The following is a 12,206-nucleotide window of genomic DNA, read 5'->3' on the forward strand; positions in this document are numbered from 1 at the left end:
ATGGAAAAGAGCTGGATTTTCCTGTCCCTGTGTTCATTCTGCTGTGATATCACATATCCTGTAGCTTCTGGAAAATTAAATATACACTTACAAGAGAGTTCAAAAGGTCAGCAATGTCTAGGTAAAATTATGAGAAAAAATTTTGATCTTTTAGATCAAACCTGTGAAGGGTTTTGGGGACCCTGAGGGTATGTCCCTGGACCATATTTTGAGAATCACTGCATTGTAACATTTTAGAAACAAGGATGGGTGTGTGTTTGTTTATTTATTTATTTGTTTGTTTTTAAAGATTTTATTTATTCATGAGAGACAGAGAGAGAGAGAGAGAGAGGCAGAGACACAGGCAGGGGGAGAAGCAGGCTTCATGCAGGGAGCCTGATGTGGGACTTGATCCCAGGACTCCAGGATCACGCCCTGGGCCAAAGGCAGGTGTCAAACCACTGAGCCACACCCAGGGATTCCCCAGGATGAGTGTTTATAAAAAAAAAATCTCTCCCCTATTATTTTCTAGTTTCTCTGTGTATTAAGTAACAGTCATTGACAAAATTAACTGCATGTTGGTAGAACTTAATAGGAAGGTGGGGACAGAAAGCTGGATTAAACAAAGGTGTAAGACTCTGAAGATTTTTGGTTTTGTTGTCAAGCAGCAGTGATCCCGCTAGTGCCATCCAACTCAGTATCTAAGACATTCTCAGTGGCTACGCTTAATTTTACAAGCCATTTCTCAAGTGAGACCCCTTGCTCCCCCTTCCAAGGTTCCAGTAGCAAAGATTTTAAAAAGTGTTGTAGGGAATGTATCCAACATCCCTCCCCTGTTTCTCCAGCTGGGAAGGGAAGGAAAGAGAAATAAAATTTAACGAGTGCTTTTACTATGTGCCAGGTGCTTTACATATGTTATTTAATTTAAATCCCCAGAACAACCCAGAGGAGGTGTTTCTAGCCCCATTTTGCAAACGAATAGAACAAGACTCAGAAAGGTTAAAGAACATGTCCAGAGCACACAGCATTTAAGTGAGAGAGCCTGATCAGAATCAAAATGTCTGTATTACCAAACCTTCTACAGTGCTGTGCCTTGGTTTCTGCTTGGTTTTTTTTTTTTTCAGGTCTGCAGATTGAGAATGTGAATACTAACATTTTATTGGGCTCACTGATAAAACTTGATGGTGATGAAAGAGTTTGCCCTGTGAAGTTTGCTCTTAGGAGATTAACTATCATTGACAGATTATAAAGTCAAAGAAATATATTTATAAGAAAAGGTTTATGTAATTTTTTCAGTTTTGGTTCTTTGAGAATTAATTACTTGCCCCTTTCTTTGTCCTCAGGTCTGTCATATAGAACAGTTAACTGTTTCAGAAAGAGATTTTGTATTTGCAATTCTAAAACAGTGGGTCATCAAGGTTTGTCAGAACTCCAGAAAGGTAAAATCCATTCTTAAGAATATTATTTTGTTTCAGGTCACCCACTCCCTAAGAGATAAAACTGGCTGTTGGTAGGGAGTACAAGGTGGAGGAAGGATGGCTTATGTAGCTGTCTAGGGGTTGTTGAGGGAGGAATGTTCTCCTTGTTTCTTTTGCGGTGTGCTCTGGAATGATTTAGGACCAACTGAGAGGGAGTCAGAATTTCAAAGGTTTCTCAAATCAGAGACGACCATGCAGTCCTGAAGTGAGTCCTGATGGATTTCGTACATACGGACTCAGTTTTGTATAGTCTAAAAAAACAATATATCAGCTGTCACTTATAGGTGTGTATGTAATTTTCCTGTATTTAAAGTAAAGCCAGTTGCCTTTAGCAACATCAACCATCCCAATCTAAAAGTAAAGAGGTGGAACCCCCAAACAAATAAGCCTCAGAGTGTTTAATAGTTGCCACAAGGTAGTCAAATAAGAGATGCAGATGACCGAGGACAAAGAATTTTCCATGAAAAAGACTAGCCACATAGGAGAGGAGTCCTTTGGAATGCTGATAAGTGGGGAAAAGTAAAAAAAAAAAAAAAAAAAAAAAAGCCCACTTAAAAATATTGCCACCTGCAGTTGCCTGTTATAGGGAGTGTTGCCCACTCTCTTGGTAGCACCAGATGGGTCCAGTTGATTAGGGTGGCAGGGTAGTATTTAATTTACATTTAGAAATATTTCTTTTTTTTTTAATAAAATAATTTTTATTGGTGTTCAATTTACCAACATACAGCATTTAGAAATATTTCTAAGAAAAATGGTTGGAATTCTTCAAGGAGTTTGGGTGTTTGAAAGATAATCTGGAATTTCTTGGAAAATGAACATTCATGAAATGTCTTAATCTTTGATGGCATCAGATTAATGAAGTGTTACTCTGTAAGACATGTATATGTTTATGTGTGCTCTCACAGTCTCTTGAATTAAATAGTTTTGGAAGTCACAGTATTTTATAGTTTGCTTTTTAAAAGACTATATGAGAATAGTAAATATTTGTTGTAATGAAATTGAGTAATGAGTTTTTCCGTTGGCATAATTTCATTATAGCAGCATTCAGTGTACTTTCTTTCTGACTTAAACATCTAAAACAGTTTCCTGCAAAACTATTTGAGGGATTCATCACTTTTCTTTAGGGCCTCTTCTCTGGTATTTAACTCAGTCTCTTTTGAAGCACCTATTATGTTATACCCTTACAGACTAAATACTAACTAGTCTAACTCTTGGATCTTCAATTGTCTTGGCTTAGCCTGTGATTGGAGAAGTTCTCCAATATCACTTTCATGGAAAGACAAAGATGTTGACTTTGGTGGACCAGGAGAGAGATGATAGTGTTAAGCTGGAGAGATCAATTTTATAAACAGTCAATTTATGATAAATCTTTCCCCATAGTTAAAATTGTGTGTTTTTTTTTTTTAAGATTTATTTATTTATTCATTCAGAGAGAGATGCAGAGACACGGGCAGAGGGAGAAGCAGGCTCCATGCAGGGAGCCCGACATGGGACTCGATCCTGGGTCTCCAGGATCACACCCTCGGCTGCAGGCGGTGCTAAACCACTGTGCTGCTGTGGCTGCCCTTACAATTGGTTTCTTTGTATACATATATGTATGTTACAGGTGGAAAATGTTGAGAGATTCCTTGCACTAAATGTACAGAATATACTTGAGGACTCTTCGAATTGTCTCTTATGATCCATTGTTTTGTTTTGTTTTGTTTTATTTCTATCTTAATCTGTGCCTGTCCCATTGATTTCTAATTACTGGATGCTTATAGTGCATCTGGTATATAATAAGATAAGTTTGCCCTTATTATTCTTCACTTTTGAAATTTTCTTAGGGGTTTACCTTTTTTTGTGACTTTTTTTCCCCCATGGGAAAATACGTTAATTTTTTTAAAAAATATGATTTTACATCACTATGTATCTTTAATTGTTGTATTCAAAAACTTCTTGACTGAAAGAGATAAAAGAGACTGGAATATTCATTCTGAAACAGGGATATAATCTCTTTGTAAAGTTATCGTATTACAATTCTGTAGGTTTTTTATCATGAAGTTTACTAGTGACTTGTTTTTAGGGATAGTTCTCTTTAATTTGATTAATTTGGTAAAATTATTACCACACTTTTCTCTTTCCACTAAGTTACTAAATACAAATTATTAGGATGAAATTATATTACTCTGAAAGATATCCTTGGAGTAGTGAGTAGTGTTTCTTCCGACTCTCTGCCCTGATTATCATCCCTTGGGGGAGACCATATGTAGGGTTCAAGTGTCTCACATGTGAATTTTAAGCATCATCAGCTGTCAGTCTCCTGTCCTGCACCTACCATCCCTCTCAGATTTCCTTCATAGTAAAGATCTTTCTCTTTGTGAATTAAGACCGTGTCCTGCTTCATAAACTTTATTCTAGTAGCATAGATAGTGGATAGCTGGAAGAGAGCCAGAGGCTTCATTTTGAACTTTGGTTTCTGTCGGGTACCCAAAGTCTTGAGGTAGATCACTCTCCTGGAGGTTCCCAAAGTGATCTCCTTAAGGTTCAGCTCTTGCCTCCGAGTTTGGCTGTCAGAGGAGGAAGGTGGAACTAAGTGGATGTGCCAAAACAACAGCAAAACTTAGAATTAGCTTTCCATATATTTATGGCAAAATAGTGAGGAGGTTTTGTCCCCTGGCCACATAGGCAGTGTGGTGGGAAGCAATTTTCAGTTGGCTGTAAGCTCTTCATACAGTGAGTGTCTCTGGACCATTATAAGCAGTGGCCACATGGGTATTATTAGTCCTGGTGGGTGTGGAGGATTTGTGTGTAGATCTAAGTTGTAAAGCCCCTTTCCGCTTGGTGATTTTGTGTGCTCATGTGTGTGTTTGTGTGAATATGTTTAAGCATGTTTAAACATGTAGCTCATCATGAGCTACTCAGACTATGGTTTGAATGAGCTTTGATGGGCTTTTGCAGTTCCACCAGTAGACATTGCTCATAGACATTGCTGTATTGGGGCATGTGTTATGCACGTTACATAAAGACTTACTAAATAAGGAAATTTGATCAGTGTTGTGTGAAAGACCCACTCCAGAGTTGCATTGTTGGTTGGAGGATGCTAGTGGCTGCCTAGAATAAAGGTAGAGGGTAGGGAGGAGTTTGTTGAGCAGAAAGCCAAGCTGGCCTACCCTACTTTGAAAAGGGTTTTTTTTTTTTTTTTTTTTTAAGGGAAGAAAACCACTGATTTTTGTCAGTTATATAACAGATTCAGAGTAATCATGGCTTATTAGCTGTGATCTAACAACTTCTTATAGGTTTGATGGCAGTGTATTGCTATTAGTGTTCTTGCTTTGGTGTATCAAATACTTGAGTATGTCTGCGGAATACCATTTCCTTTTTTACCTGTAAGATGTCAAGAAGGGGAGGTAGGGAGGATGTTTGAGTGGCCTGGATGTTTTTACTTGAAAATGAAAATTTTTTTTCTTGCAGTTGTCAAGTACTGTGCGTTTCAAAGAATTAGAAGTACTTCATAGGATCTGAATACAGCAGCTAAACTTTCTCCTTCCTTTCTCTCACACAGGTTTCCACTTGAGTGGCACAGTGACAGAACCTGCAATACAATCGGAGCCAGAAACTGTTTGCAACGTGGCCATCAGCTTTGATCGTTGCAAGATTACCTCAGTGACCTGCAGCTGTGGAAACAAGGACATATTTTATTGTGCTCATGTTGTGGCGCTGTCTCTATACCGCATCCGCAAGCCAGAGCAGGTCAAACTCCATCTTCCCATTTCAGAGACTCTCTTTCAAATGAATCGAGACCAACTACAAAAGTTTGTACAGTATTTGATCACAGTGCACCACACGGAAGTTTTGCCAACTGCTCAGAAATTAGCAGATGAAATTCTTTCTCAGAATTCAGAAATCAACCAAGTTCACGGTGAGTTACAGACATTCATTCTGTAGATTTTTTTACTGTGTTCTTTTTCACTTATAAATAAAGTTCTTCTGCATAAAAATGAATTAAATGTGAATCTAGGTCATCAGCATTGCTCTTAGGTAACCAAGAGAGATTTAAAAAGATTTTTTAAATTATTTTTTATTATTGAGGTATAATGGACATAACTGAGAGAGATTTTTTTAAATTTAGTTTTGCATCGTAAAACATTCCTTTCAAAGTGTTGTGTGTATTCTGCTAGAATACCAAGCCTTTTGTGCTCAGAAGAATTTCTCATTTAATAAAGCTTGGCTCTTAAACTATTTCATTTGGTAAAATTTCATCAAATACTAGATAAATTAGTTATGGGAAATACTGACTTAGTCATTTAATTCACCTTTTGAGCCTTTGTCAGTAAACTGACTTGCATATACTCCAGATTTTTTTTCAATTTCTTTTAAAATTTGTTTTCCAAAGTAGGACATTTCTTCCCTCCCTCCCTCCCTCCCTCCCTCCCTCCCTCCCTCCCTCCCTCCCTTCCCTCCCTCCCTCCCTCCCTTCCTTCCCTCCCTCCTCCTCCCTCCCTCCCTCCCTTCCTTCCTTCCTTCCCTCCCTCCCTCCCTCTTTTAGAAAGGTAGAGAGGGTGATGAGGGAGAGACAGAAGGATAGAATCTTTTTTTTTTTTTTTTTTTAAGAGGGGTAGAATCTTAAGCAGACTCCATGCCCAGCACAGAACCCAACATGGGGCTCAGTCTTACAACCCTGAGATGATGACCTGAGGTGAAATCAAGAGTCGGACACTTAATCATCTGAACTACACAGGCACTCCCAAAGTAGGACATTTCTGTCAGGATGCCTCATAATAAGAAAATAAATTAATTTTAGAAAAATATTACAACTTGTTCAGAGAGAATTTAGGAGATAACTATCATTGTGTATAAGAAATCTCAAAAATGGTTTCTTTTGGATATTTCTACACTGAACACAGTATCTCACTTATTTGTAAACACATTGATCAGCTCCTTATTTTGTACATTGCAAATATGTTGACTTACAAGAATATATGTGCAACTTGTCAGAAATATGCCCACCACCTATTTCATGGGGCACATTAACACAGGATAAATAATATGGTTAAATTATAGGTTGCAGTGCCTTAAAAACATTTAGACATAATTTTTAAAATACTTTAAAATATATGGAAGAACGTAACACAGTGATGACTATGCACCTCTGGAGCCTAACATTTTTCATTTCTTTGGTTATATTGATTTGAGATCTAGGACCAGTCAGTTCTATTTTTTTTAGGTTTCTTCAAAGTCATTAATTGCTTTGGTTAATACAAATGTTTAAGGAAAGCAAGTTTAAAGTTATTTCTTGAAAACTTTTTAAATTGTGAGATAAAACATGTAGAAAAGTGCATAAAATATGAATGCAGATTAATAAAGTGAACCAACATCCAGGTCCCAAAAATAGACTACTCTCCGCACTTGAGAGAGGGTTCCATATATCTCCTATCACAAGCTCCTTTCTCTTCCCCATAGTAACCACTGCCTGGTTTTTATGGTAATCACTTCCATGGTGGTTTGTGTTTTGTTGTTGACATTATTAAACACTAGTTTTAGTTTTACCTGAGTTTAATTCAAATCATGTTTGTAAGATTTATGCTATTGTTTTATGTACCTATAGGTCATTCATTTTCATTGTTCTAGGGCAGCACTGTCCAATAGAAACATAATGTGAGCCACATGTTTGATTTAAAATATTCTAGTAGCCTATTTAAAAAGAGACCAGTAAATCTAATAATGTTTTATATATCTCAATATTCATAAATATGAATGCAACAAAGAATTGACAGTTTATTCTTTTATTCTTTTTTCATATTAAGTCTTTGAAATCTCATGTCTGTTCTATATTTATAGTATATTTCAAACCACAGCATAGTCACAATACAAATACCTAATAGCCACGTGTGGCTAGCGGCTACCTTATTGGACAGCACAACTCTAGAAATTCTAGCTAGGAGAACATCACTGTTCGTCCATTCCGCTGTTGATGGATCTTGTTTTGAATAGAGCTACTGTGAACATTCTTTTACAAGTCTCCTGGTGCTGTAAGATACTTTTAAAATGGCTTTTATGTCAGAGGAACATCCATATAGCCATATTTCTTCTAATACTCCCCATGTTAGGCTCGACTTTATTAAAGTGGATAAAGCATTTTACTTGGTAGAGTCTGCCATTGTTAAATAACAGCATTGTAAACAACTGTGGCACAGAAGTACCTTTGACCCACCAAAAGCATATGCACTCAAAGGACTTTTTCAGGTAGGCTCCTGCTCTGTCCTATCACCTGCCTCAATCTTGTTCCTTTGTGAAAATTCAGGCCAGCTAACAGTCATCTCTGAGATTTCTCAGGAGCCTATCTGTGGCTTCTTATTAAATTGTTCAGTGGAGGCAGAAGAATAGGATATATCGTTTCTTTAAACTTTTATGTGTTCTGTTTTTTTCCTGAATAGGGTTATATTATTCTCTGAGTTTCAGTTTAACCAGAGGTCCACATCAACAATCAGTTGTTTGTTCTGCATATGTCTTCCTTGTTCTGAAGAACAGTAGCCCCAGAGTTTCTTATCTAATAGCTTCGAAAATTCATTTCCATGTTGAAATAGTAAGACTAATGAATCAATGTCACTGAAAGTTGGATGCAAGAAAGTGTTCATATCACATTATAGTTCTTTCAGAGTTTCTAAAATTAGAAGAAAAAGTTATCTAAGGAAATAGCAAGGACAGAATGCAGGTTAGCTTTTTAGGCTTAATGTGATTTTCAAATACCTTTGTATGAAAGCAGCTTCACGAGAGCAGGGAACTTGAGCACTTTATCCCACCCGCTTCCTCTTCACTTAATTTGTCATCAGATTCGCTCCTAGCCTGGCAGCGGGCCAATTACATGAGTCCCCTTCCTGCCTTCCATCCTAATGTGACAAGTGGTAAAAAGAAGAGAGGTAGGAAGTAGGCCATGACCTTAAGTGACAGAATGGGGAGTCTGCTCCCTGGAGGGTCTTATTTTAACTGTTAGATTGATGACTTACTAGAGGGTGGGATTAAAAGTGTTTTTGCAGTTATCTGACTACATGATCTCACCAGCTTCCTAACACCTCCAAAGCATTCTCCAGACTGTTAAAGCAGTACTTTTTTTTTTGTATGGTCTTTGTGTGTGTGTGTGTGTGTGTGTGTGTGTGTGTGTGTGTTTCCTTTAAGAAGAAAGATGTCCTCTTAAACACAAATATTGGTAAGAGTTAAGTTTTCTTTTAAGGAGAAGAATTACTTTTACTTGGCTATATAAATACAGTCCGGATAGGATTTAGATTTCAGTTATCTTAATAGGTATCTTAGAGACAAAGAAGTTTATCTTATCCAAATCCTTTTTAGAAGAAAATAATAATTTGTAAATAATTACAAACTATGTTGATAACAGTAGGGTTATTTGTTCTACTTGTGAACTCATCCTAATACTTCTTAAGATTCTGTTGGTTGCTTTTCCTTATTACAGTTGACCCTTGAACAACCTGGATTTGAACTGCACAGTTCTACTTACATCTGGATTTTTTCAGTAATATATGTATCTTGCTGGGGATCCCTGGGTGGTGCAGCGGTTTGGGGCCTGCCTTTGGCCCAGGGCGCGATCCTGGAGACCCGGGATCGAATCCCACATTGGGCTCCCGGTGCATGGAGCCTGCTTCTCCCTCTGCCTATGTCTCTGCCTCTCTCTCTCTCTCTCTCTGTGTGACGTGACTATCATAAATAAATAAATAAAAATAAAAAAGATATATGTATCTTGCTATAAATGTATTTTCTATTACACATTTTCTTATATTTTCTTTTTCTGTCTTTATGATAAGCATATAGTATATAATACATAAAATACATGTTCATCGCTGTCAACATTATTGGTAAGGCTTCTAGTGAACTGTAGGCTATTAGTAGTTAAGTTTTTGTGCAGCCAAAAGTATATGTGGGGTTGGGCACTGTAGGGTCAGTCTACTCTGAAATATTTTATTTTTACAAGAATTTTATTCTGAGGAATTAAAAGCTTTTTCAAGACAATATCAGGTGCATTATTCCTAACAGTTTCCTTATCAGCTTGGTGTTTCAAGTTTATAATTATAGTAGTTTTGAGAGGAAAAAACTGAAGAGAATGGGTTAGTGACATCCAAGGTCACAGATTCAGTGAAGGTAGTTGGAATATATAGACTTAGTTATTGTAATAGTTCAGTCCTTTTCAGTAGACTTTTTTTTTCTTGCATTTCATTGTGTTTTTATAAAATTTCCTCCACGTAATTTTGATTAGATTATAAAACTAGCTACTGTATGCTAAATAGTGGCTGTAAGATAGTTGATGTTAATGGCTCTCCAAGGAGATTACTGGTTGTAGTTTCGCATTTTTTTTCAGCAAAATTGTTTGCTTTTGGTTTTATATTCTAATAAAACCACATTCTTAAAAAAAGATGCTGGTATCTTTGCTAACTTCCACATTCTTAAAAAAGATGCTGGTATCTTTGCTAACTACTTCTCTAGAAATTTACTGATTTCCAAGTGCTAGTCCACTCTTAGTTAACTCTGCCTTTTCTGGTCCTTTATGTTTCCTATTAAAGGAGATGTATTATATAGATTGGTAAATCATGGTATAGGGACAGAACATTAAACTTAAAATCTGGGGCCTCTCTCTCTCTCAGTCTGTGACTATGATGAATAAATAAATAAAATTAAAAAAAAATAAACTTAAAATCTGAAGGCATAGAGTCCAGTAGTGTCTCTACTTTGTGTTATCTGAGTGGCCTTGAGTCAGACTCATTTTTTCTCATTTAAAATGGTCATGATTTCCTCTAATAGCATTGGGACAATTTTAAGAAGATATACGTGTATAATCATCATCATCATAATAATAAAACATAACTGAGTTTACCTCATGTTTGGGATATTAGAAGTACTCAAAGAAGAGAGAAGAAACCAGTTGGGGGATGGATATCAGAGTCGGAAGTCATCTTACTTTCCTCTGACTTTCTGGCATGTTTTTCTTCTCCTTTCTCTCTTCATGTTGTTTAGTGACACCTCCACCCATGAGCTAGCTTGTCCTGGGCACATTACCACAAAGAAAGATAGACTGAGGGAAAGCTGGCATTGGTCCAGACTTGGAGCAGGGTCGGGGAGGGTGTTATTTCAGTGGCCGTTTCACTCCTAGAGCTTGGACCAGTTCCAAAAAGTAGGCTAGACTCTTCCCTGATTTCAGGGTCGTCACGTGCCCAGAAATACCATTTCAGTCAGCCAGAAGTAAAAGAGATACGTGCCTGTGTCCGATGCAGTCGACCCATGGCATGTAAGGTCTCTTCCACGTCTGATTTTATGACTTTGGTGGTGATAGTTCTACAGAGACACAGGAGGCATCTAGTATCATGCTGCAAAGGTGCACCTCCTGTAGTTCTACCCATGTGTGCATTTATGTGCTGTTCTTTCATCAGACATTTCAATTTGTTTGAGTGTAGTTCTAATAAAACCAACACCATAAATTCCATTCATGCCTGCCAGTCCTGCTTAACTTAGACTCGAAATGCCTCTGTGTCCCAGCCATCTTATATATCAGTCCATTCAGGCTCTCTTAGAGATTCCAAACAAACAAGCAGACCTACTCAGCAGTCCTGTGTTTGTTGTGTAGGTAGCTTATTTTTAGTTGATTGTAAACTCCATCAGGACTGGCTGAAACTATGACTTGTGTATCTTAGTAGCTTCCCTAAGGTCAGTACTTTAGAAACATTAGGTCCTCGGAATTTGTTAAATGAAAAGTATCACTGTCATTTTTCATTCCATTTTGTTCTTAGTGGGAACTTGGAGATTTATTCCTGTACACATGCATGTTCCAAATCTAGCAGTGAGTGACAGTTGGAGTTGTTTGATGGAGGCCTTATGTCACATCTTTCTTCCTTTTTGTTTCCCCGTGGATGGTCGTGTTCATTGTAATTGGGCTTGATTTAGCAACCAGTTTTTACAAGTATCCTACGGAGAGAATTTGGTTATTACAAGCATATTCTTTCTATCATAGAATATTCAGGCATTGACATTTGGTGAAACAAAGGTAAAATCTACTGGTGATTAATACAATTTGCAAATATCTCCTGTAGGAGAGAATTGAATTTGCTCTCCTAAAGTGCAGCAGTGTGATACTTAGAGGAAATGTAAATCAATTATAAAAAAGTATGTTGAAAAAAATAAAATAAAAAAGTATGTTGGGAAAATGTATAGTAGTATAGAATTATATGAAGATGAAAAAACAGATCCTCTTTGGCTCCTTCTCCCATAGCTCCCCTCCTTAGTCTCCAACAGCTCTCTTACCCCCCAAGGCAACTACTGCTGACAGGGTGGTTTGTATTATTTGAGACAGCTTTCTTTATGAAGACACATAGGTAGTTTTTTTAAAAAATTAAAAATATTTTTCTGCATTTTGCCTTTTTTCTCGTAATATATGATGGGTATCTTAGGCTAGTTACAAAACAGCTCTATTACTGTTTTAAATGTTGTATAGTATTCCATAGTATGGGTATATTTAACCATTAACCTACTGAATGATTTTGAAGTTGTTTCTGTTTTTTCACTACCATATGCAGTACTGCTGTACCTATCCTGTGTGTGTGTATGTATGTGTGCACACGTGTTTAAATTTGTGCAAATATTTTTGAATAATAGGTTCTTAGTAATAGAAATGCCAGAACAAGTAGAACATGCATTTTTGAGTAATTATTGCCCAGTTTTCCTCCAAAAATCACTAAGTTTACATTTAAACGGAAACTAGATATTTCTCTA

General features: G+C 37.0%; 1 protein-coding gene across 1 annotated transcript in view; it reads left to right on the forward strand.

Moving 5' to 3' along the window:
• The window catches only part of ZSWIM6 (zinc finger SWIM-type containing 6), a 193,493-nt gene that overhangs the window by 119,491 nt on the left and 61,796 nt on the right, over positions 1-12,206 (forward strand). The window contains exon 2 of the mRNA XM_077897942.1: positions 5,002-5,358. Coding sequence (XP_077754068.1) covers positions 5,002-5,358 — 357 coding nt within the window. The remainder of the gene's footprint in view (positions 1-5,001; positions 5,359-12,206) is intronic.

Source organism: Canis aureus, chromosome 5 (assembly GCF_053574225.1).
Source record: "Canis aureus isolate CA01 chromosome 5, VMU_Caureus_v.1.0, whole genome shotgun sequence".
NCBI classification, from domain to species: Eukaryota; Metazoa; Chordata; class Mammalia; order Carnivora; family Canidae; genus Canis; species Canis aureus.